Genomic DNA, 26,461 nt, shown 5'->3' on the forward strand with positions numbered 1-26,461 from the left:
AAAAAAATGAGGTACTTCCCTTTTGGGAGGGGAACTTGTCTTCATTGGGTGTGCCAGTGTCCAATACCTTGATAGGGCAGTCCTGAAGCTTTACTGTCCAGGACCGTAGGGCCAGTCTTACTGCCCGTAATTCCAGGATGTTGATGGGCAGGATCTGTTCTGTCCTTGACCATGTTCCCTGAGCCGTGAGCCCTTCTAGGGTCGCTCCCAAGCCTGAGAGACTGGCACCTGTAGTCAGTACTCTCCAAGTTACCGGGAGAAAGGATTTTCCCTTTCGCAGGTTCTGATCCTGCAACCACCAGTCTAGGCTTAAGCGTGCCTGAGGAGATAAGCACATTGGATAATCCAGGGCTTGTCCTCTTCTGTTCCAAGCCAGCAAGATGTCTTGTTGTAAAGGTCTGTAATGAATCTTGGCATAGGGCACTGCCTTGAAATAGGGTACCATCCTCCCTATAAGACTCATACAGAGCTGAATGGAGGGTTGTCTGGTGCCCCTTATCTGACGCACCTGATCCTTCAGAGCACAAATCTTTACAGGTGGCAAGAATGCTCTTGCTTGGACCGTATCTAGGATCAGACCTAAATACGGTATTCATGATCCAGCCTAAGCTTTTCAAATACCGCACTGTGTGCATTATGCTCTGTTCTAGAGCCTGTAATGAGTGATCTGAGCAGGAGGTCGTCCAGATACACGAGCACCAGGATCCCTCGGGCCCTTAAAAGACTCAGAACTGGTGCTAGGACCTTTGTGAACACCCGGGAAGCTGAAGCAAACACAAAGGGTAGAGCCACAAAATTGAAAATTACATTCCTCTACTGCAAAACGTAGAAACCTCTGACGAAGCTGAAATATAGGTACAAGTAAATGTACGTCTTATATATTGAGAGACTAGAAAGTCTCCACTCTGGAGTGAGGCTACTACTGAGCGGACAGACTCCATCTGAAAGGACTGCATCAATAGATACTTATTCGGGGATCTTGGGTCCAAAATGGGCCTTGTGTCCACATTTGGTTTCTGAACCGTAAACAGGTTTGAGTAAAACCTTGTGCCCCTTTTGGATACCCGGAACCTCTACAATTACTCCTTGATGCACTAGATCGTGGGTCTTCAAACTATGGCCCTCCAGTTGTTCAGGAACTACAATTCCCATCATGCCTAGTCATGTCTGTGAATGTCAGAGTTTTACAATGCCTCATGGGATGTGTAGTTCCGCAACAGATGGAGGGCCATAGTTTGAGGATGATGTAGTGCCTGAAGCAACAAATTTCTTGTTGGAGGATCTGAGTGAAACTCTGGATCTTAAAAACCTCCGAGGGGGAACCCCCCCGCAACTCCAGCTTCTAACCAAGAGATAACTGATAGCGTCCTCAATTTCCCAAATGTCCACAAAATGCAGCAGCCTTCCCCCCCCCACCCGATGGAGTGGGGGCGTTCCCTCAAAAGGAGGGCTTGGTGCTGGGTTTAGAAGAATTTTGGACCCATGGCTTTTTCTGGCCCTGGCATTGCAGCTTGCTCCTGGCCCTAGCACCCTGTTGGCATACACAGCTCAAATAAGCTGGGTGCACGGCAAAACATTCTGAGCGTGTGTGCGCATGCACATTTGTGGTCACAACACAAATCTTCGTGCGCCCAAATAAAGGTTACTGCGCCAAACTGCCAAGCAGCGTTTTTGCGAATCTACCGCTTTTGCAAATGCACGTGCGCCATGGCCGACAAGCAAACTGCTGAGAACGGCGGCACTCTTGCAAACGCACATGCACCATGGTTTACCAAGGCAAAATGGCGCACCGTCGTGAGCCATCATACAGGTAAAAAAAAGCAGGACACAAGCAAAAAACTATTTGCAAACATCCACAGCTAGCCAAAAACTCCCCCGTATGGTCACCACACACAGGTGTCCAGCCTTTAGCTAGCTTGACTGATTGTAATCACTGGAACACCCCACAATAATAATAATAATAATAATAATAATAATAATAATAATAATAATAATAATAATAATGGGGTTTCACTTACCCGTCCAGGCGTAGGGCTGCTTAGAGACTAAATGCCTAATATTCACCCTTCACGGTGGGTTCCTGTCACTTGAATCAAGGGATTGAATTCAAGGACTTGGTACCCTTTTCATGTTTAGGGTCCACTCCCTTGGACCTGTACAACACCCTGCGGGAATGCCTTCGCTCTGTGGTGTCTAGAATTCCACTTTGCAGGGTCCAGCGCCCGAAGGCCGCTTTACAGGCAAAACCTTGCAGGATCTTAAAGGGGTTGTAAAGGTTTTTTTTCTATTTTGTAAATGGGTTCCTTTAAGCTAGTGCATTGTTGGTTCACTTACCTCTTCTTTGACACTCAGAATGTTTTAGCGCAGGCCCAGCTTATTTGAGCTGTGTATGCCAACAGGGTTCTAGGGCCAGGGGCATTCTGGCTGTGGGTTAGTCAGCGTGCTCACCCTCTCCCTTGGGACTACATCCCTGTGGGGAGACACAGTGTTCAGAAATTTAGACAAAGTAAAAAAAAAAACATTTAGAAGGGAAATAGAAGGAAAAGGTATGTGAACCAACAATGCACTCGTTTAAAGGAACCTTTTTAGAAAATAAAAAACAAACCTTTACAACCCCTTTTAAGTCTTCTTTGCGAGGCTCGGGTACCATTTATCTAAGCATATAAAGCCTGTGTCAAATAAATCCGATCGGTCAATTCCTTGATTCATTTTGGAACAGTTTGTAAGACTACAGACCTGGAGCTCAGAGAGCTCAAACAAACCACGCCATCCACCTTGCAGACACTGGTAAAAAACTGAAGTACTTCCTGTATAGGAGGGGTTATATAGGGGATAACTTTCTGTCTAAAAGACCTTTGGTCTACCAGTGTCCATTCACCTGGAGATGGAGTATAACCCGGCAGGTAAAGAATATTAGACTGACTCTTGTGTCCCATGATGTATGAAAAAGAAAGACAAGTGTCTTGCCTACAGTCAAGCATGGTTATGGGAGTGTCATGGTCTGGGGCTGCACAAGTGCTGCCGGGCACTGGGGAGCTACAGTTTATTGAGGGAACCATGAATGCCAACATGTACTGTCATATACTGAAGCAGAGCATGATCCCCCTTCCCTTCGGGGACTGGGCCGCAGGGCAGTATTCCAACATGATAACGACCCCAAACACACCTCCAAGACGACCACTGCCTTGCTAAAGAAGGTGATGGACTGGCCAATCATGTCTCCAGACCTAAACCCTATTGAGCATCTGTGGGGCATCCTCAAAAGGAAGGTGGAGGAACACAAGGTCTCCAACATCCACCAGCTTCGTCATGATGTCATGGACAAGTGGAAGAGGTCTCTATTTGGACATTTTCACTTAGGGGTGTACTAACTTTTATTGCCAGCAGTTTAGACATTAATGGCGGTGTTATTTTGAGGGGACAGCAAATTTACACTGTTACACAAGCTGTACACTCACTACTTTACATTGTAGCAAAGTATAATTTCTTCCGTGTTGTCACATGAAAAGATATAATAAAATATTTACAAAAAATGTGAGGGGTGTACTCACTTTTGTGAGATACTGTATATAAACACAGCATATTTGTTAAGAAAACAAAATGATACTATGTCAGAAGTATTTATCAAATTGAGAAGGCTGCTGGCAAAATTTTGGAAAAAACGTGCCTGAACTCACCAGGGTTTTTACAAATACACATCCATAACTGAATACAATTCTTTGTTTGTATTACCTGAGAAATAACTTTAAATGCAGCTGTCTTTCCAAGCTTTTCGCCTCCTTTTGTAACTGACTCAGCTGAATGTTTGGCAGTTTTGGCTGCTTCCTCAACCCCTTCACGAATCTTCCGACCAAAATCACTCCTGGTAACGTCATCTAAGCTCTGTAAACAAAAAATAAACCAAGATTAGGTACAAATGATAAACACCAGCATTGCAACACATGTATATAATATATTAATACTTTTTTAAAGCTGAAACGTGATGTAGACATACACCAGTCACCCATAACATTATGACCACCTGCCATAACCCATCGAGGCATGGACATGGACGAGGGTATGCTGTGGTATCTGGCATCAAGTCATCAGTAGCAAATCCTTTAAGTCATGTGAGGTGGGGCCTCCATGGATCAGACTTGTTTTTTCAAGCACATCTCACAGATGCTTAGCTGAACTGAGATCTGGTGATTTTGGAGACCAAATTAACATCTCAAGCTTGTTGTGTACTTAAATCATTCTTAAATTCATAGAACCAGGCTATGTTCCTCCACTGCTCCTGCGGTGCAGTCTTGATGCTCGTATGCCCATTGTAGGCGCTTTCGGCTGTGGACACAGGTCAGCATGGGCATACGGACCGGTCTGCTGCAACGCAGCCACACAGACGCAACAAACTGGGATGCACGTGTGTTCCGACACCTTTTTATTGGAACCAACATTGCTTTTTCAGTAATTTGAGCTACAGTAGCTCTTCTACTGGATCAGATTGCATGGGCCAGCCTTCACAGCCTTGGTCATCCATGATCCTGTCACTAGGTTCACCAGTTTTCCTTCAGTTTTTGCAACATGTTCGCCTGCTGCCTAATATATCCCACCCACTTTTAAATGCTATTGCCACAAGATAATCAATGTTACTTACTTTATCTCTCAGTGGTCATATTATGATGGCTTATCAGTGTACAATGTACAGTGGGTATTCCCGTGCTAATAGGAGATTAGGAGATCAAATAAAACTAATAAGACGTGCAGCAGCCACCGTAGGGGTCAAACACTACCCAAAATAAAGGAGTATAAAAAAATCAATGTTTGGTGTTGTGCTCCTGAGTAAATGATAAGTGCTAACAAAGTCACACTGACATATATCACATATAAATAAGTGAAATATAATAAAAATCCAAGACTAAAATTGAAAGAAATCAAAACAGATTTCTGCAAGCTTGCGGCCAGATGTCACTTCCGGGTTCCGTCTATTCTTGGTGCTCGTTTACTACGTGCATGCTTTTATTATGTTAAATGTGATTACCCATATGTTTTTTACTGTGGTTTAAAATAAATAGACTGAACCTACTACACTATAGGAGGTCCCATCCTTTCTGAATTTTCCTATACATGCTGGGTCTATTTACCTGAGCGGATCCGCCCCAGGCGATGGGATATTAGAGGAAGCAGGGATCAGGCTATAGAGACATCGGTACCCCCTGGAAAGTAACGTGGAGAGGACCCCCCCTCAAGCGATCATCTAGGCCAGGGGTCTCCAAACATTCTAAACAAAAGGGCCGGTTTAATGTCCTTCAGACCCTTGAAGGGCCAGACTTTGGCCAGCGGGAGTGAAAACTTTCCTGGCATCAGTGGGAGTAAACTTCTGGTATTAGGGGGGAGGAATAGTGCCCCATTGCTGACATCATAGGGAGGAATTCGTGGTGTCAGTGGGAGAAATGGTGCTCCATTTTCGGTGTCAGATGGCATAATAGTGTCTCGTATCATTGGGAGGGATAAAGGCAAGGGCCGGATAAAGGCAAGCAAAGGGCCACAGTTTAAAGACCACTGAGCGCTCTGACAAGCTGATTACCTTACAACAGTAAGGTAAGAAGGTAGTACACCTACGGGTGTAACACACACCGAAGACTTCATTCACTGAAGTCACTGAAGATTTCATTCCATTAAAGTCACATCACTTATTGATGCTACACATCACTTTACTATCACATCTGCACTTTATGCCCTCTGTAGGAATTGTTTACTGCTCCATTATTAGCACTTTATTTCACTATATGGACTTTTATTAATCTAATATTCTATTATATATATATATATATATATAATTTTTTTTTATATATATATATATATTTCTTGCAATTTTAGTGTTGGATTTTTATTTATATTTCACTTATTTATTTATGTGTGATATATGTCAGTGTGACTTTTATCCGTGTACAATACCATCCAATCTACAGACTGCAGCATGCATGTCTAAAGAAATGCATTTCATGCTCGGGGACAAAATGATTGATGGCAGAGAAAGCCAATAGCGTTGAGAGGTGGGCAATGACAGTACAAATAAGGGAGAGAGGGAATTGATGATTATTACGATACAGGATTTATATAGCGCCTACAGTTTGTGTAGCGCTTTACAACATGATCAAAGTCAATTACACTGGAAATAAAGGTGGACTTAATACAACAGCTGCTACAGCTTCAAAAAGTTATATTGTGGTGATTTAAAATTGCAGGTGTTCAGCTTTAATCATTTAATTTGACTATTCAAAATACCTGCAGTTATTTCTTTACATTAACGCTAAACTTTTGCTCAAACTTTTTTTTCACTAGAACCATCAATCCCAGCATAGATCATACCTCTGTAAAATGTTGCTCGGTTTTCTGCAGATTACCTGATATTCTGGGTTTAGTGTTGGCTTTGTATCATGTGATACTCTGGCTAAATGATACTGTTTCTTCCACAGACACTTCCTGCAGCACCTAGACCCTTTTACCCACCCCCCTCACAGATAACAATATTCAAAAAGGAAAGCTCTTCATACACACACAGCCTGCTCTGAATGCTGCTTGTTCTGATGCTGTGAGGGATTGAATACATAGCCCTAAAAACTCCCTTCCAAGCACATTCCATTCACACGCGTGGTTTCAGGTGTAAACGTGCACTTAAATGGGCTGCCTTTACATGTGAAAAATACCCCAAAGTAGGACTAGAACATGCATAAAAAATGTGTGCTTTTTACTGCAGGTTGCTCTGGACTCAGATGTAAACGAATTGTAACCCAAGCAAAACGCACATTGACGTGCGTTTTCAAAATGCACAGCAAACCACACATTTTCTGTGCAGGTTACCACTCATTCAGAAATGTGCAGATACAGCCTAAATGGTAACGCAAGTATGATGCACATTGCTGTGCGTTTTCAAAACCCATTGCAAAGCATGTAGTTTTCTTGAAGCATGCTATGCGCTTGGAAATATGCAGATGTGAACGAATGATAATGCAAACCCATTGCGTGTTTTCTAAATGCACAACAAAGCACACATTTTCTAGCGGGATGCTGTGCGATCGGAAACGCACAGATACATTTGGAAATGCGCAGATGTAAACGAATGGTAATGCAAACGCGACACACATAGCCATTTGTTTTCGAAACGCATGAAAAAGCACGTTTTCTTTGCTGGTCGCTGCGCATTTGGAAACGTGTCAATGAGAGCACAGCCTAAAAACAGTAACACTGACGTGAGTCACACCGCTGTATGCATCTGAAATGCATGGCAAATTGTGCGTTTTTATTGCGGGTTGCTGCGCATTTAGCCCTGGTTCACACTGGGTACGATTTGGACCGATTTGAGATGCGATTTGACATGTCAAATCGCATCTCAAATCGGCGGCAATTGTCGGCAATGGCACTGTCCTAATCAGTGCGACGCCGCATCTGCGATTTCAAAAAGTAGTTCCTGTACTACTTTTTGCGATTTCGGGCCGCGATTTACATTAAATTGCGGCCGAAATCACGGCAAAATCGCAGCCGCAAAATCGCGGTAAAATCGATTTTGAATTCGCAGCAGTGTGAACCTAGGCTCAGAAACAGACAGATGCAAATGAATTGCAAAGCAAACATGATGCTTATTGTAGAAACGCACAGCAAAGCATGTTTTCTGTGTGGGTTGCCATGCATTCAGAGACATGCAGATGCAAACCAAGCCTAAATGGCGCAGTGAGAGTGACACGTGTTTGGTGAGCATTGTCATGCATTTTCTGTGCAGGTTGCATGAGTGCCCTCTTAGCAGGTGGCAGTGGAGGAAGGAGAAGGATCAAAGCTGTTATCTGCAAAACCATTACAAAGAGCAGGTAGTAGGGTTTTTTGTGATCTGGCAGAACCAATCTCCAGTTTCTGTTCCTCTGACTAGCATATAAACTTATTTGTAATCCTGGCATTTTCATGCTATCTTCATTGTGGTTGGGGGGATAGATTTCTGGAGGGGCAGTACAAATTTTTATATGGTGTTCTGACTATGTATGTACTGTATCTTATACGGATATACCAAATGGTAATGCCGGGGGGCTGCTATTGCATATAGAGAAGTGGAGGGGGGGGGCTAGTGGCAGGTTGGTTCTAGGAGACCAGTTTTACTGCCAACCTTTTTGGCAGTTATTTTTTATTTTTTTCTTGTCATACGTCAAAAAACGCAAAACTATGTAAAGTTTGTGGGAAGGCCAGAATGTCAGATTACAGGGTAAACTCTGGGAAGAAATTGCCTTCGCTCACACCAGAGTATGAAAGCAAATCTTCCTGTGGCTTTTCTTACCTTCAACAAAGTAGAAATCACAGACTCAGACAACCCCTCTATCCTTTAGGACCAGGGTTTCAACAGGTGTGCCGTTAAAGGCAGAAATTGTAAAGTAGGGTGGAATAAAGTGCTTCAAAAGAGCAAAACCCGCTATGCTGGCAAGAGGCCAAGGGTCTTCTGCAAGAAGTCTGAGTATATCTGCATCAGGTTTTTTAGGGCTAGAAGAATTATTGTCTTCCACTCGCTCTCCTTTATGAAGTAGGCGAGGTAGAATGCTCAGGGGAGGGAAGGTGTACATTAGCCTGAACTGAGGGTAACTCGAGTAGCCAAGGCCAGAGCTAAAGGGTCACTGGCTCTGGATGTAGACAGGGGTAGCTTGCTTTTGTATCTGAAGGCTAGGATGTTCACATCTGGAGTCCCCCATTTTTGGGCTCAAAAGGAGGCAACCAGTAGCCCAAAAACGCTCATAAGAATCTCAGTTTGGAATTTCTTTTGGTTTTTAGTTGTTGATTCGATGAAAAACATGTTTCTGAAAGAAAGACTTTTTCCTCAGACATATCTAGAATTCCCCTGCTTTCGAATTGCATGGCAAAACGCACAGCGTGTTTGGGTGCTGTTCATTCTCAACCTACTCCATACCGGTCCATAGTAAAATGTCGGCAGGAACACACTCCCATCCTGGGTGGATGTCCTATGACGTCCTCCTGTTCTCACTGCTCCAGCTCTGCGGCGATCTTGCCCCTGGGGGGTTGAACGAGGTGATTGAGATTCAGACATTGTTGTGAACTCAATTCTTATTTTGTGAAGAAATGTCTTATCTTCCTTCCTTCCCTTTTATGCTAATGTGAGTATTTTGTGTATGTATGTGTGCGCTTTTGCTTTCTCACGCAGCTTCTACACATTTACATGCATAACTACATGTGTGCACGTGCATGCATATGTATATATATTATTATTATACAGGATTTATATATCGCCAACAGTTTACGCAGTGCTTTACAACATCAGGGAAGACAGTAAAGTTACAATACAATTCAATTCAATACAGGAAGGATCAGAGGGCCCTGCTCGTTAGAGCTTACAGTCTAGAAGGGAGGGTTAAGTGGAACAAAGGGTAGTATCTGTGGGGGGATGATCAGATGGACAAAATTAAAATACAGTTGTTAGGTGTGGGTAGGATAGGCTTCTATTAAGAGATGGGTTTTCAGGGATCCTCTAAAAGCTAATAGAGAAGGAGATAGACAGATAGATTGGGGTAAGGAGTTCCATAGGCTTGGAGAGGCTCTGGAAAAGTCCTGGAGACGAGCATGGGAGGTGGTGATGAGAGCTAGAGAGCAGGAGGTCTTGAGAAGAATGAAGAGAATGATTAGGTTGGTATTTAGAGACTAGGTCAGTGATGTAGCTGGGGGCATAGTTGTACACACATATACTGTGTGTGTGTGTGTGTGTATATATATATATATATATACATATATATATATATATATATATATATATATATATATATATATACACACACACACACACACACACACACACACACACACACATATATATATACACACCCATTATGTGTATCCCTTGCACAGCATAGTATATTTAAGTGTTCTTGCCTAGCAAGACCACTTAGGCCCCGTACACACGTCCGAGGAACTCGACGGGCAAAACACATCGTTTTGCTCGTCGAGTTCCTTGTGAAGCCGCCGAGGATCTCGGCGGGCCGAAATTTCCCATTGAACAACGAGGAAATAGAGAACATGTTCTCTATGTGGCCCGACGAGATCCTCGTCGGTTTCCTCGGCCGAAAGTGTACACACGGCCGGGTTTCTCGGCAGAATACGGCTCCGATCGAGTTTCTGGCTGAATTCTCCTGAGAAACTCGGTCGTGTGTACGGGGCCTTACGGTTATCTCACATATATATTATTATTAGTGGGAATGCTCGAAAGCATTCCCAGTATTGTTATTCGTTTTTTATTTTTAGTGGGAATGCTCAATAGCATTTCCAGTATTGTTATTCGTTTATTAGTGGGAATGCTTTAATAAGCATTCCCAGTATTGATATTCGTTTTTTATTATTAGTGGGAATGCTTTAATAAGCATTCCCAGTATTGATATTTAGTGGGAATGCTTTAATAAGCATTCCCAGTATTGATATTCGTTTTTTATTAGTGGGAATGCTTTAATAAGCATTCCCAGTATTGATATTTAGTGGGAATGCTTAATAAGCATTCCCAGTATTGATATTCGTTTTTTATTATTAGTGGGAATGCTTTAATAAGCATTCCCAGTATTGATATTCGTTTTTTATTATTCTTAATTTTATATTTTTATAAAATATTCAGCTATCCAAACATGACTTTTCAGATTGATATCTTTTACGGTTTTTGTGAAAACGCAATTTACGTTTAGCGATTTTTTCAGAAAATGGAATCGGTTATAATGTAACCCTATGGAAGGGATTTAGAGTGTGTCATGTGACCTTTACAGTGGAGATCTTTGAAAACAAAAATTATCTTTAAAAAAAGGGCGAACAAATTGCTCTCACGCCCACAAGATCTACTTGTCATACACAATTTATATGTCAAAACGTAGGTATGCTTGTCTGGTTTCAGGCAATGTGATCAGTTTTGTGATACGTATTTTAGTTTTAGTTCCAGGAGCTTCTAAAGGACAAGAGCGACAAAACCACTCTCATTGACCGTCATGTTAAAAATTTTAAAAATGTTCCTGCAAAACACACAAAGACGCTCTTTTCTAAATCGCTGGCATGGCCACAATTTTAAGTTTATCAACATAAATTTCATATCGATGCGTTCACAAGGGCCGTGTCTTTCAAACTGTGAAGTCGCTGTATCGATCGCATGTACGGTTGTGGATTTATTACGTTTTGTTTGAAGGCGTAATTCATGTATTGGTCTGTGAATTAAAAGGCGTTTGTAATGGAATTTCTTTCCATAAATAGCTTTCTACCTCAGTGCAATATTCCTCCTCACTGACCTGGGGGGGAGGGTAAAACTCCTGAGGGGGGAGGGGCGACCAGGAAGTCAGGATACTCTCTACCTCAGTGCAATATTCCTCCTCACTGACCTGGGGGGGGAGGGGAAACCTCCTGAGGGGGGAGGGGCGACCAGGAAGTCAGGATACTCTCTACCTCAGTGCAATATTCCTCCTCACTGACCTGGGGGGGAGGGGAAAACCTCTTGAGGGGGGAGGGGCGACCAGGAAGTCAGGATACTCTCTACTTTGCAGATAGAGAAAGGAGCTGTGTGTCCTAAAGATAGTGTAGTGGTTATGGTGAATGGCTTTGGTGCGGGCTCAGCTATTCAGCATTCCCACTCGCATTTTCCTCAGGAAATGCATTTTCTAGTTCTTCTTAATTTTAATTTTATTCCGTACGTTTTTTGGCTCTGCGTAACTCCTGCATACTTTCAGCTATTGAGACCATTCAACTTTTAAAATGTTCATCTCGTTCAGCTAACGATGGGACTTCTTCAAGTTTTTTTGTACTATTTATACTTTTTAAAATATTAAGCTTTTAGACACTTTTTTTTAACATTGAAGTCAATGAGAACATCCTTTTTCCTGCTTCAAAGCACACATTCTGCCAAAAGTTTCAGCTCCTTCATACTTTCACTTACAGACACCAAACAAACTTTAAAGCGGTCACAAAATATTCAGCTATCCAAACATGACTTTTTAGATTGATATCTCTTACGGTTTTTGTGAAAACGCAATTTACGTTTGGTGAATTTTTCAGAAAATGTTATCGGTTATAATGTGTTTCTATGGAGCAGCTTTAGAGTGTGTCATGTGACCATTACAGCACAGATCATCCACAAAAAAATTATCTTTAAAAAAGGGGGAACAAATTGCTCTCACGCCCACAAGATCTACTTGTCATACACAATTTATATATCAAAACGTAGCTATGCTTGTCTGGTTTCGGGCAATGTGATCAGTTTTGCTATAGGCATTTGACTTTTAGTTCCAGGAGCTTCTAAAGGACAAGTGCCTCAAACTCCCTCCCATTGACCGTCATGTTAAAAAGTCTAAAAAATGTTTCTGCAAAACACACAAAGACGCTCTTTTCTAAATCGCTGACATGGCCACATTTTTAAGTTTATCAACGTAAATTTCATATCGATGCGTTCACAAGGGCCGTGTCTTTCAAACGGTGAAGTCGCTGTATCGATCGCATGTACAGTTGTGGATTTATTACGTTTTGTTTGAAGGCTTCGATAACTGATTTTGTGTGTGGATGAAAGCGTTTCTAATGGTATTTTGATTCCCTAAATAGCTTTCTTTACCTCAGTGCAGTCCTCCTCCCCCACCTCATGTGGAGAAAGCCTCTTGAGGGGGGAGGGGCGACCAGGCAAGTCAGGACACTCTCTATATTGCAGATAGAGAAAGGAGCTGTGTGATATTAGGCTTTATAAGTACTGAAGGAACACTGCTTGTATGTCCTAAAGATACTGTAGTGGTTATGGTGAATGGCTTTGGTGCGGGCTCAGCAATTCAGCATTCTCACTCGCATTTTCCTCAGGAAATGCATTTTCTAGTTATTCTTAATTTTAATCCGTACGTTTTTTGGCTCTGCGTAACTTCTGCATACTTTCAGCTATTAAGACCACTCAACTTTTAAAATGTTCAGCTCTTTCAGCTAATGATGGGACTAATTCAACTTTTTTTCTACTATTTATACTTTTTAAAATATTAAGCTTTTAGACACTTTTTTTTTTTTTTTAACATTGAAGTAAATGAGAGCATGCTTCAAATCCTTTAAATCTTCTTCCGCTACCAAAAGTTTCAGCTCCTTCATACTTTCATCTACAGACGCCAAACTTTAACCACTTAAGGACCGCTTACTGTATATATACGTCATTTTTTTTAAAGATGGATATCTTGGTAACGGCAGCAGCCGCTGCCACAACCAAGATATCCATCTTTCCTGCCAGTGGTCCTTTAAACGATAACGGTGGTCTCCGCGGTGGATTTGCCGTGAGATCACAGTTATCGGCGGTGGCGGGAGACACTTTTTTGCACATTTTAGTCTAAATATGAGGAGATCTGGGGTCTTTTTGACCCCAGATCTCATATTTAATAGGACCTGTCATGCTTTTTTCTATTACAAGGGATGTTTAAATTCCTTGCCATAGGAATAAAAGTGACCCATTTTTTTTTTTGTGTAAAAATTAATAAAAAATAAATAAAACAAAAAAAAAAAGATTTTTAAAGCGCCCCGTCCCGAGGAGCTCGCGCGCAGAAGCGAACGCATACGTGAGTAGCGCCCCTATATGAAAACAGTGTTCAAACCACACAAGTGAGGTATCACCACGATCGTAAGAGCGAGAGCAATTCTAGCCCTAGACCTCCTCTGTAACTCAAAAGATGCAACCTATAGAATTTTTTAAACCTGGTCTATGGAGATTTTTAAGGGTAAAAGTTTGACGCCATTCAACGAGCAGGCGCAATTTTGAAGCGCGACATGTTGGGTATAATTTTACTCAGCGTAACATTATCTTCCACAAAATAAAAAAAAATTGGGCTAACTTTACTGTTGTCTTATTTAATTAAAAAAAGTGATTTTTTTCCCAAAAAAAGTGCGCTTGTAAGACCGTTGCGCAAATACGGTGTGACAAAAAGTATTTCAATGACAGCCATGTTATTCTCTAGGGTGTTAGGAAATATTTATATATATATATATATATATATATATATATATATATATATATATATATATATATATATATATATATATATATATATATATATATATATAATGTTTGGGGGTTTTACGTAATTTTCTAGCAAACATTTTTTTTAATCTTGTAAGCACCAAGTCTGAAAAACAGGCAAGGTCCTTAAGTTGTTAATATGTTCACAAAATATTCAGCGATCCGGCTATATCTTTTCAGTTTGATAACTTTTACAGTTTTTGTGAAAAAACTGTTTAAGTTTAGTGATCTTTTCAGGAAATTTTATTGATTAAACAGAGTGTCTATGGGGCTGGTTAGAATGGATGATGTCATCGCTACAGCACAGAGCTTTAAAAAAATCTTTGTTACTTCTCTATAAATTGCTATCACGCCCACAAGATCTACTTGTCATACACAATTTATACATGAAAACGTAGGTATTTTTGTCTAGTTTCAGGCAATGTGGGCAGTTTTGTACCTTTACCTTTTGGCTGGTTGAGCTTCCAAAAATGACAAGAGTTCTACACTTTCTTCCATTGACTGTCCTGTATAAAATTCTTCAGTTTTCCCAGCGAAATGCACAGAGAACTTATTTTTTAAATCGCTGACCTGCCCACAATTTTAAGTTTATCAACATAAATTGTATACCGATATGTTCACAAAGGCCGTGTGTCTCCAACGATGAAGTCGCTGTTTCGATAGCATGTACTGTTGTGGATTTATTAAGGCTTGTTTGAAGGGTTCTCTCACTCATTTGGTGTGGGGATTAATGTTCAAAGAGAGGCTTTATAAGTACTGAAGGAACACTGCTTGTATGTCCTAAAGATAGTGTAGTGGTTATGGTGAATGGCTTTGGTGTGGGTTTAGGAATTCAGCATTCCCACGCATTTTCTGCAGGAAATGCATTTTATAGTTAATTTTAATTTTATTTTTATTCCGTACGTTATTTGGCTCTGTGTAACTTCTGCATACCTTCAGCTATTAAGACCATTCAACTTTTAAAATGCTCAGCTCTTTCAGCCAATAATGGGACTTCTTTTCTACTATTTAGACTTTTTTAAATATTTAGCTTTTAGACACTTTTTTTTTTTTTTTTTTAACATTGAAGTCAATAAAAGCATGCTTCAAATCCTTTAAAGGGGTTGTAAAGGAAATTCTTTTTTTCCCTAAATAGCTTCCTTTACCTTAGTGCAGTCCTCCTTCACTTACCTCATCCTTCGATTTTGCTTTTAAATGTCCTTATTTCTTCTGAGAAATGCTCACTTCCTGTTCTTCTGTCTGTAACTCACCACCGTAATGCAAGGCTTTCTCTCTGGTGTGGAGAAAGCCTCTTGAGGGGGGAGGAGGCTAGTAGGCAAGTCAGGACACTCTCTACTTTGCAGATAGAGAAAGGAGCTGTGTGTTAGTGGGCGTCCTGACACTCCTGCTCGCCCCCTTCCCCCTCAAGAGGCTTTCTCCACACCAGAAATAAAGCCTTGCATTACGGTGGTGAGTTACAGACAGAAGAACAGGAAGTGAGCATTTCTCAGAAGAAATAAGGACATTTAAAAGCAAAATCGAAGGATGAGATAAGTGAAGGAGGACTACACTAAGGTAAAGGAAGCTATTTAGGGAAAAAAAAAATTTCCTTTACAACCCCTTTAAAATCTTCTCCGCTACCAAAAGTTTCAGCTCCTTTTCAGTTTAATATCTTTTACAGTTTATAAAAAAATATCATTTAAAAAAAAAAAAAATGGTTTTGAAAAAAAAAATAAAAAAAAAAAAAAAAAAAAACAACATTAAAACCTACTTTTCCAACTATTTTCACTTCAACTTTTTCTTACGGATTTACAGTTTCCACAGTTGCTCTAGCCACTCCAACCACACAGTTACTACTCCCCCTCCAGTTGTAGACTACTAGGCTGTCTCCCAGTTGATGGTGGCTTCACATGTGGACTCTCTGACCAGAAGTGCATTCTTTGAACAAAAAAGTGCCTGAGTTAAAAACCAGGAGTTTGCTATCAACTGCTTCTGCTTGCAAGGGTTGATTTTTTTTTCTTCCCCCTCTTTTTCTCTGACACTTTTTAAACAGCTTTTTTTTCCCCCTTTTCCTTTCTGCTAATTAGGGGAGGGTTTAATTGTTCACAGGTGTGTGTTTGTTCACAGGTCTTCACAGGCGAGTATAAAGTGGCTGTACAAACTCCCATTAGGAGCTGGCTCCCAGTTGATGGTGGCTTCACATGTGGACTCTCTGACCAGAAGTGCATTATTTGAACAAAAGTGCCTGAGTTAAAAACCAAGAGTTTAAAACAGGAGGTAAGACATGAGTCTTCATTATTTTTTTTCAAACAATGATCCAGAACAAGCTTGCAGCTAATAAAGTTGGAACTCTTGATATATAGATTCAGCGGTGCAGCAGACGCTCTCACCTTAGTCTGCTCACCCCAGGGATAGTGAGAGCAGGACGCTCTCAAACGAGTCGGCTCTCCCCAGGGATGGTGCAGCCAGGCAGGGTCCTCCCAGCTCTCGGCTGCTGCAGACACAGCACAAAAAAACAGGACTCCCGTAGTTTAACACAGGGGTACATATCCCCCCCCCCCTAGGCAATTGATCTAGGGTTGCACCGATCGCCCGTTGAGGGGTCAGGAAGGAATTTTTTTCCCCGGTCGCTGCAGATTGGCACAGCACGTCTGGGGTTTTTCGCCTTCCTCTGGACCAATCGGGGAGAGAAGACTCAACGAGTGACGGCTCACTTGGACAGTCTTCCGCCCATCACCATATAAGACCCCCCCCCCCCCCAATCAACATTACTTCCCTGCGTTTTTTTCTGCTACCATGGGTTACCTAAAATACTCTGCAGAAACCATCCGGGAACTAAAACCATTTGCCTCTATACTCCCAGTTGTCACCAAAAAAACTCTAAGGAATGAGAATCCTGTTGAGAATCAATCGACGATCAACAGTTAAAAACTATGCGCAGGTGCCCAAGCACATAATATGCGCTTTGGTCAACACAAGATCGGCAGTAAAACACCGACAAGAAATCTATGATTTCATCCTTCAACACGATCTAGACTGCCTCTTCATCACAGAAAGCTGGCTGACAGCCGACTGCAACACCATTCTAACAGAATTGGTGCCAGCAAATTATCGCATTCAAATGCAAAACAGAGTGGGGCAAAGAGGGGGAGCCTGGCGGTGATCCACAAGACTCACCTCTCGATCACCAAACCAGTCTTTCAAAACTCGCTTCCATTCATGGAAACCCTCATTCTGCAGCTGCAAACAAATCCCCAAGATACGGTCCATATGCTACTTTGCTATAGACCACCAGGCCCAAAAACGCACCTTCTCACGTCATTGACGGAATTCATCTCCACATATACCCTAAACAAACACCTTTTGGTGCTTGGGGATTTCAACCTCTGGGCCAACTCCTCACTGGACCCCGTAGCCGACGCCTGCATCGACTATCTGGAAGGATTAGGTCTGCAGCAACTAATACAAGGCCCCACTCATGCCTCAGGCCATACGCTCGATCTCATTTTCAAACAAGATTTGGAAATTGACGTCCTGGGAAATGAGCCGCAACCATGGACCGATCACCATGCCATCAAATTCACAATCACCAAAAATGCCAGCCCAAAAAAAAAAAAGACAAAACCGGTGACAACTCACTGGACTAGATCTCAGAAGAAGCTCCACTCGGAACTCTTCAAAACAACACTAGGGAACAAAATAAAAACAACCCAACAAAAACAAACAACCACAGAAACACTTGACGCCATCAACAAGGTGCTACTACAGTCAGCTGACTCAGTAGCACCAAAACGCAAAACTTGCATCCGGAAAAACAACTCCAGCTGGTTTAATGACCAGCTGACGTTGCTAAAGCAAGAGCGTAGAAGAGCAGAAGCTGCCTGGAAAAGGTGCTCTTCAGATAAAAACCACACCATTTACAAGATAATAACAAAGAAATATCACAAAGAAATCTTCACTGCCAAAAACAATCATTTCTCCAACATCATCGCAAATGCCCTTAACCGCCCCCGAGAACTCTTCAAGCTGGTCACTCAGACTATGAATCCAGCTTGTTTAGAGGCCCCCAATTCTGATTCACACGAATTTTGCAACGAATTATCGGATTATTTCATTAATAAAATTGAAAAAATCCGTGAAAGTATTCAGCAAAATGGAACCGTCACCAACTCCCCCCCAAATCACAAATCAAATACCCACATAAACCCGCCACAACCCCCAAAATTCACTCTAAAACCCATTACCATCAATACCACAAAAAACATCATTGGGATTCTGCGTGACAGCACAGCACCCAATGACATCATTCCCACTAAAACTGCTGAAAGAAAGTGCCGATATACTGGCACCAGCTATCACGCAGCTCATAAACCAATCATTCAAGGAGGGCATGGTGCCCACCTTGCTAAAACAAGGTACAATAAAACCAATTCTAAAAAAAACTACCCTCGACCCCAAAGACCCAAACAACCGGAGGCCCATAACAGCTCTAAATGTCTTCTCCAAGGTAATGGAGAAAGTAGTTGTACAACAGCTACAACTGCATTTAGACACCCATAAATTACTCGATCCGTTTCAATCAGGCTTCCGTCCGGGTCACAAAACAGAAACGGCGCTGCTCAAAATATGGGATGACGCTCTAGAGGCCGCAGACGAAGGAGAATCTTGTCTCCTGATACTGCTGGACCTAAGCGCGGCTTTTGACACTGTAGACCACGGACTACTACTGGCTAGGCTAGCTGAAGTAGCCGGAGTCGCTGAAGGTGTTTTACCCTGGTTCTCCTTCTTGGAAAACAGATCAAAAATAGTGAAACTGGGGTCTTTCACTTCTAAAAAACGTACGGTGTCATGCGGAGTCCCTCAGGGATCTCCCTTATCGCCTGTATTGTTTAATATCTATCTTCGCCCTCTCTTTGAAATCATCAGTAACCAGAAGTTACTTTACCACTCCTATACAGACGACACACAACTGTATTTGCGCATCTGCAACAAAAAGGATCATTCTCTTGGACTAGAGAAATGCCTCACTCTAATAAATAACTGGATGACAAACAGTTATCTTAAACTCAATGGTTCGAAAACAGAACTTCTCCTGTTTCACGCTAACCGGAAAAATCACCCCGCGTCAACATGGACTGCCCCACCCATTCTGGGTAAAACCATCACCCCTAGCACCAAAGTCAAAAGTCTCGGAGTCATTTTCGATACCAACATGACAATGGATGCACAAATAGGGTCAGTAGTCAGCGGATCCCACCATCTGCTGCGCCTACTACGCAGACTCATGCCCTTTATCCCGAAAGAGGACATTGCAGTCGTGGTGGGAACAATCATCAATTCCAGACTCGACTACACAAATGCCCTCTATCTAGGACTCCCCAAATACCAAATCACTCGTCTGCAAGTCGTTCAAAATACGGCCGCTCGACTAGTGACTGGGAAAAAAACATGGGAATCAATCTCACCTTCACTGAGATCCCTTCATTGGTTGCCAGTAAAAGACAGAATCACTTTCAAGGCACTCTGTCTAATACATAAGTATATTCAAGGCACCACCCCCCAATATCTATGCGAAAAAATAAATGCCCATAACCCCAATCGGATTCTGCGATCCACCAATCAAAATCTCCTCCAGATACCCAAAGCCAGATACAAGTCCAAAGGAGATCGAAGATTTGCAGTCCAGGGACCTCGCCTGTGGAATGCACTACCAACCACCATCCGACTGGAGTCGGACCACTTGGCCTTTAGGAGAAAGATTAAAACCCATCTCTTCTGAGGTCAAGGGGTTCCTTACCCATGAAATGGACACAGCGCCCAGAGGCTATTCAGTTTGCATGTGTTGCGCTTTACAAGTGTCTCTCTCACTCTCTACCACAGCTTTTACACTACATAAACAAGTAATATACCGAAACGTGCGGATTGTTCCTGGTTCCTGGTCAAAAATAGAGTGGGAGCTGACAAAAGCCGACAACCCCATGATAAGCCAAAACATTATGACCAGCCAAAACATTATGACCACCCCATGATCAGCCAAACCATTATGACCATCCCATGATCAGCATAAACATTATTGACCACCCCATGGAGGCAAGAACACTTCTCACAATTTCCCCAGAAATGTTAGCTTCTCTAGTATATATATATTCCTCTATGTGTGGTAAATCACCTAATTATCCCATGTCCCTTACCTGTACAGAGTTCCTCTGTCCGATTTTCTACCATAGTAAGTACCGTAATCATTGAGTCATTAGCTGTAATAATTATGACTATGGTGTTAGCATTTCTTCTTTTTACCTAATTTTACCTATATTTTATAATCCTTTAGCGTTACCCAATTATAGTGATATTTTTTCAGTTTTCTAGCTGATATTAATCATGTATTAATTAGGTACGTGATTGCCTACGGCCACATCACCTTGAAAGCGTCTGATCTCGGAAGCTAAGCAGGGTTTGGGCCTGGTTAGTACCTGGATGGGAGACCGCCTGGGAACACTCAGGGCTTCTGAGTGTCCTCCCTGTGTGTTGTGCGTGTATGTATGTGTATAAATTATATATATATATATATAATTTTATTTATTTTTTTCTTGAATAATCCACTATCCCATGCAAACATGTCATTTTAATCATCTCTCATTATGTGATTTCTGATATGTATTTTTAATATATACAGTATTTTATACAGCTTTTCTACTTATGCCATCATATTTGTTAGTTTGCTGCTATCTTGGCCCGCGCTGGGACCTGTAGTCCCACAGCGCCGACATAAGCATAAAAGCACCAGCCTCTATAGCTCACCATCAGGCCAATAGAAGGAGCAGTGGCTCGGAGCGCTTAGCTCAATCAGCCTTTGTTCTCCCTGTCTGACCCTCCTCCCTAAAGTGTTCCCTGGAAGTAGTCACATGACCTGTCACATGGCCCGTGAGGCTGGACGAGGCCTCATCCTCGCAGGACAAGCCCGAAGACTCCACACATTCTGCTATCTTCACTTCTGAGCAGCCCATGAATCGGGGATGAGGATTACCTTCTTGTAAGTGTTTTGTATAATGTGTCATTAAAATAACCGCTTTAATACTCTTAGCACTTAGGTGGCGCGTCCTTTCTCTACCCCTCTTGTTTACCACAGAGTCAGCTCTCTGAGGACAGCAGCCGCCATTGAACAGCCTCATCACCTGTATTTTTAACCATTGAACTGCCTGTTACTATTATTTATAATGGACTAATCGCTATACCCCTACTTATACATGCACTTTGTATCTGCGCTGACAGTTAGCTCTCCTATTGTAATTGGAAGTATGCATATGCTGTGTGTGAGAAATAACTTTTTTTTTTTTTTTTTTACACAAAATTGTCATAAAACTAATAATAATAATTTCTTAACTTTCCCAAGAATTGTGGGGAAAATATTATGCTTACACTGCATAAAAACGGCATACACGGACGGACAGACTCCTATGTCACTTCCGGTCACGTGTGTACTTCCTAACGCGTGTCGTCACGTGACTTCATCAGAGGATCTGTTTGGCATTTTTATGCAGTGTAAGCATATATATTTTTATTAAATTATTCAGTACTTGCTTACTTTACTATGGGAGCTTTTTTCTTTCTGGTTATATCTGCTTGATGAAAATCTGTCCCCACTGTGAGCCTCCATTTTCCTGAAGACCTCCTAATCATCTGACAGTATCTGGAGACATATATGGATGTCACTGTCTGCTCAGGAAGCTGCTGTATTATCATTTAAAGCAACAATACTCATGTATTGAGGTAAGCGCGCTGTGAGCCCATATAGCAGGAAGATCTACAGTTGAAGCATTGTTATTCATGGCTGGAAGCATTTGAAGAGTTTTATTGTTTTTTTTTCACCAGATTGGACTTACCACAGTTTTGTTTTGGATATTTTCACTGTTTACACATAGCATTACCTGTTTGGAGCAGTTTTGTTTGGCACATACTTTGCATTTGCACTTTATATTGTGGATTACATGTCACTAGGTACATATTGCTTGTTTTAGCGAATATCACTTATGCGCAGTAGGTGGTTTTGATACTGTGCTCATAATTCTTTTATATTATTTCTGATTTAGTGATTTGTACACTTGTAGATTTGAGCAGCAATTTCACACACTTTTTATACCACTCCCTCCCCTATTTTAGATTTTGTTTAAATTTATTTGGCTAGCGCAGAAGAATTTTCCATATTACCATTATCAAGTTACTGTAAAGCAGGGTGGAAGATAGGCCCTTGAGACCCTTTGAGAAGTAGAAGCTTGAGAGATGAAAACGCATAAGACAATACTGGCTCTATGGTGCCACAAAGGCATCCGCAAAGGGATCCTTCACCTTTGCCACAAACCTTGGGAATGTAACTGTTGAAATGAGATGCTAGAAGGTGCACGTCCATAGTGCCCCACCAGACAAATCTGACAAAATACATCCAGATGCAGAGACCACTTTCGTTTATGCAAAGTCTAACATCTGAGGTAATCCACCTGCCAATTTTCCATGCTTGGAATGTGCACAGCGGATAGAACCGACACGTGACATTCCGCCCATTAAAGAATACGTGCAGCCTCCAGTGCCAATGCCACACTCTTCGTCCCACCTTGGTGGTTGACATAGGCCACCACTGTGACAGTGTCCAACTGAATCCTGACCGGATGCCCCCAAAGAAGCTCTGTCCACTGTTCCAGGCATAGCCCGATTGAAGTTTCCTCCAGAGCTGGACAGGATGTCGTATGTTGTGATCATGGCCATATGTATCCAAACAAGTGCCACCTGCTAACGCCAATAGTTCCAAACCAGTGCCACTTGCCAGTGCCATCTGTACTGAGGACATCAAGTGTGTGCTAGAGTGACAGGAGCAAGCAGGAAGCAGTGTAGTGGGCCAATTTTTTTTTTTTTTTTAATCGGCCTAAAATATCGGCATCATATCGCCCATCGGTCGCCCCAATTTCTAAATATCGGCATCGGCCAGAGAAAAACCCATATCGGTCCCGTGAGGATCCGTACCTTTCTCATCCGCTTGCTCCCCGATCTCCATTGATCTCCGCTCTCCTCGATGGGGGGGGGGAAATCGGACGAACACGGACCGTCTGTCCATGTTCACCCGATCCGATGGATGGAAAAAATAGGATTTTCCTCTGTCTACAGAATCGGGCCAAAGCGGGGACCAATGAGATTGGGTGACACCCGCTATCCCATAGGGATACATGTATATCCGTATTTCATCCGAAAAGGGATGGATGAAACACGGACATACGAAAGGGGCCTAACAACAGTAATAAATCATGTGGAGAAACAATAATAATAATAAACTGTAAACTGTCAATAAGGAATGAGGGACCTAGAATGTGATAGATGAAGAGTGATCAAAGTAGAGTATATGAGCTCTTCAGTGGAGGACAGGAAATGATAGGAGAAAAGCAATGTAAAGCGAGCCACAGGGATAAACCTCACACATATGGAACTTAAAAACATACAATCATGCGACTGATGTTCCCGTGGCTCATTTTGCTTGTGTCTTTTTTTCTTTTTTTACTTTTTTTTTCTTTTTTGCTCCTCTTTTCTCTTTTTGGTGAGCTATTATAGGGTCTCTTCATCCACATATTTACCAATTAGGAACGATATCAATTTTTTCTTGCAGCCTTCCTGACAAATATAAGAATAGAGAAAATTCTCCTGTTTTTGCTTTTGTTTTTATAAATGTTCTCAAAGTTCCTTAGTCCAGGTGTTCATATGTACACACTTGCTTATTGTTTTTTGATTTGATACATGCATTTTTGCAGTCTTGTGTCTACATCTGACACATGGAAGGTCCTTGGTGCGTTTCTGATAACTGAACATACAATACATGTGTGAATCTTTTACATGTTACATGTTAATGTGGCGATTAAATTGTAATATGTTATTTGTAATTGGTTTGTGTCAATGTGATTGCATTAGATTTTTTTTTTTTACCTGTCTATGTGAGGGCTGTTCCATATTCTTTGATTACCAATTATGCATGTGGGAGTGAGAAACTTTATTTCCCATTGGCCACCACCATACATATATTCCCATCTGTTCTGTACACTAGCTAGGACTAAGCACCAGATTCAGGTGTGAAACATGTAAGCTGTTTGCACCCCCCCTTTTGTACTGTATGGATCGACTGCTGTACACTGGATTGTAACCTAATAAAGGTGTTGTATCGGAGTGCTGCTGTCCAGGCTTATTCGTGTGTTCTCGGAGACAAACATCCTGATGGAAATGTGAGCAAGTAATCATCATGCGATTAAGCAGCCTTTGGATTACAATTTTTCTACTATGTTTCTGGTATCGATCTGCTCGTTTTTGCAGATGCCAGGCTGGGTTACCAGTTGTACCCACAAGTTATTTTTCTTGCCTGTTTTTTTTTTTTTTTGAGTCTACCAAGCCTTTTCAGGAATGGGGAGCTGCACCGCTTCCCTGCATGCCCTTAGGGGCGGTTCTACCAAGTTGGAGTCTACCTCCCTACAGCTATGGTGCTGGCTTCACTGTGTTTTGCGTCTACAGCATTAGATTTTTATTTTAGTCCATAAATAATAAAAAAGATTCTTCGTATGGTCAGTGTTTCAACGCTATTCCACCACCGTGATTGTTCGTCTTCAAAAGGAGTGCACACCACCACCAATGAAAATGCGCGCTCACCTCCCAGATGAGTTAAAACTCAAATAGATCTCCCCACGAGTTCACACAATCTCCTCCCTTACAGAGGTTGTAAAAGATTGTTTTTTTTTTCCTAAACGGCTTCCTTTACCATAGCGCAGTCCTCCTTCACTTACCTCATCCTTCGATTTTGCTTTTAAATGTGCTTATTTCTTTTGAGAAATGCTCACTTCCTGTTCTTCTGTCTGTAACTCACCATCATAATGCAAGGCTTTCTCCCTGGTGTGGAGAAAGCATCTTGAGGGGGGAGGGGGCGAGCAGGCAAGTCAGGACACTCTCTACTTTGCAGATAGAGAAATGAGCTGTGTGTTCGTGGGCATCCTGACACTCCTGCTCGCCCCCTCAAGAGGCGTTCTCCACACCAGGAAGAAAGCCTTGCATTACGGTGGTGAGTTACAGACAGAAGAACAGGAAGTGAGCATTTCTCAGAAGAAATAAGGACATTTAAAAGCAAAATGGAAGAATGAGGTAAGTGAAGGAGGACTGCACTAAGGAAAAGGAAGCCATTTAGGGGGAAAAAAATTCCTTTACAACCCCTTTAACCACTTTAGCCCCGGGCCTGTTTTTCAGAGTTGGTGTTTACGAGACTAAAACATTTTTTTTTGCTAGAAAATTACTTAAAACCCCCAAACATTATATATATATTTTTTTCTAACACCCTAGAGAATAAAATGGCAGGCATTGCAATACTTTTTGTCACACCGTATTTGCGCAGCGGTCTTACAAGCGCACTTTTTTTGGAAAAAATTCACTTTTTTAAATAAAAAAATAAGACAACAATAAATTTGGCCCAATTTTTTTATATATTGTGAAAGATAATGTTACGCCGAGTAAAATGATACCCAACATGTCACGCTTAAAAATTGCGCCCGCTCCTGGCATGGCGTCAAACTTTTACCCATAAAAATCTCGATAGGCGACGTTTAAAAAATTCTACAGGTTGCATTTTTTGAGTTACAGAGTAGGCCTAAGGCTAAAATTATTGCTCTCGCTCCAACGATCGCGGCGATACCTCACTTGTGTGGTTTGAACACCGTTTTCATATGCGGGCGCTACTCGCGTATACGTTCGCTTCTACGCGCGAGCTCGTCGGGACGGGGCGATTTGAAATTTTTTTTTGGGGGGTTTCGCATTTATTTATTTATTTATTTTACAATTTTTAACACTGAAATAAAAAAAATTATCACTTTTATTCCTATTACAAGGAATGTAAACATTCCTTGTAATAGAAAAAAGCATGACAGGTCCTCTTAAATATGGGATCTGGGGTCAAAAAGACCTCAGATCTCATATTTAGGCTTAAATGCAAAAAAAAAAAAAAAATTTGGAAATGTCATTTTTTCAAATGACAAAAAAAAAAAATGTTGCTTTAAGACGCTGGGCGGGACTGACGTTTTGACGTCACTTCCGCCCAGCAGAGCTATGGGGACGGGCGAAGGAGATTTTTCCTTCAGTCTCGTCCCCGCTCAGCTGCCGAACGGTCCCGATCGCCTCCGCCGCTACCAACGGCTACGGTAAGCGGCGGAGGGCGCGGGAGAGCGGCGGGAGGGGGGGGGCCCCTCTCCCGACTCCGATAACGGCGATCTCACGGCGAATCCGCCGCGGAGACCGCCGTTATCGTGTACCGGACCGCCCACTGAAGAGATGAATATCTCGATTGTGGCAGCAGCTGCTGCCGTTACCGAGATATTCATCTTTAAAGTGATGACGTATAACGACGGTGGGCGGTCGGTAACTAGTTAAACAATCAATTGCTCCTTTCTTATTGGCAAC

General features: G+C 42.0%; 1 protein-coding gene across 1 annotated transcript in view; it reads right to left on the minus strand.

Annotated features, from left to right (window-relative positions):
* The window catches only part of TIMM44 (translocase of inner mitochondrial membrane 44), a 750,397-nt gene that overhangs the window by 451,789 nt on the left and 272,147 nt on the right, over positions 1-26,461 (minus strand). The window contains 1 exon segment of the mRNA XM_040322529.1: positions 3,733-3,882. Coding sequence (XP_040178463.1) covers positions 3,733-3,882 — 150 coding nt within the window.

Source organism: Rana temporaria, chromosome 1 (assembly GCF_905171775.1).
Source record: "Rana temporaria chromosome 1, aRanTem1.1, whole genome shotgun sequence".
Classification (NCBI taxonomy): domain Eukaryota; kingdom Metazoa; phylum Chordata; class Amphibia; order Anura; family Ranidae; genus Rana; species Rana temporaria.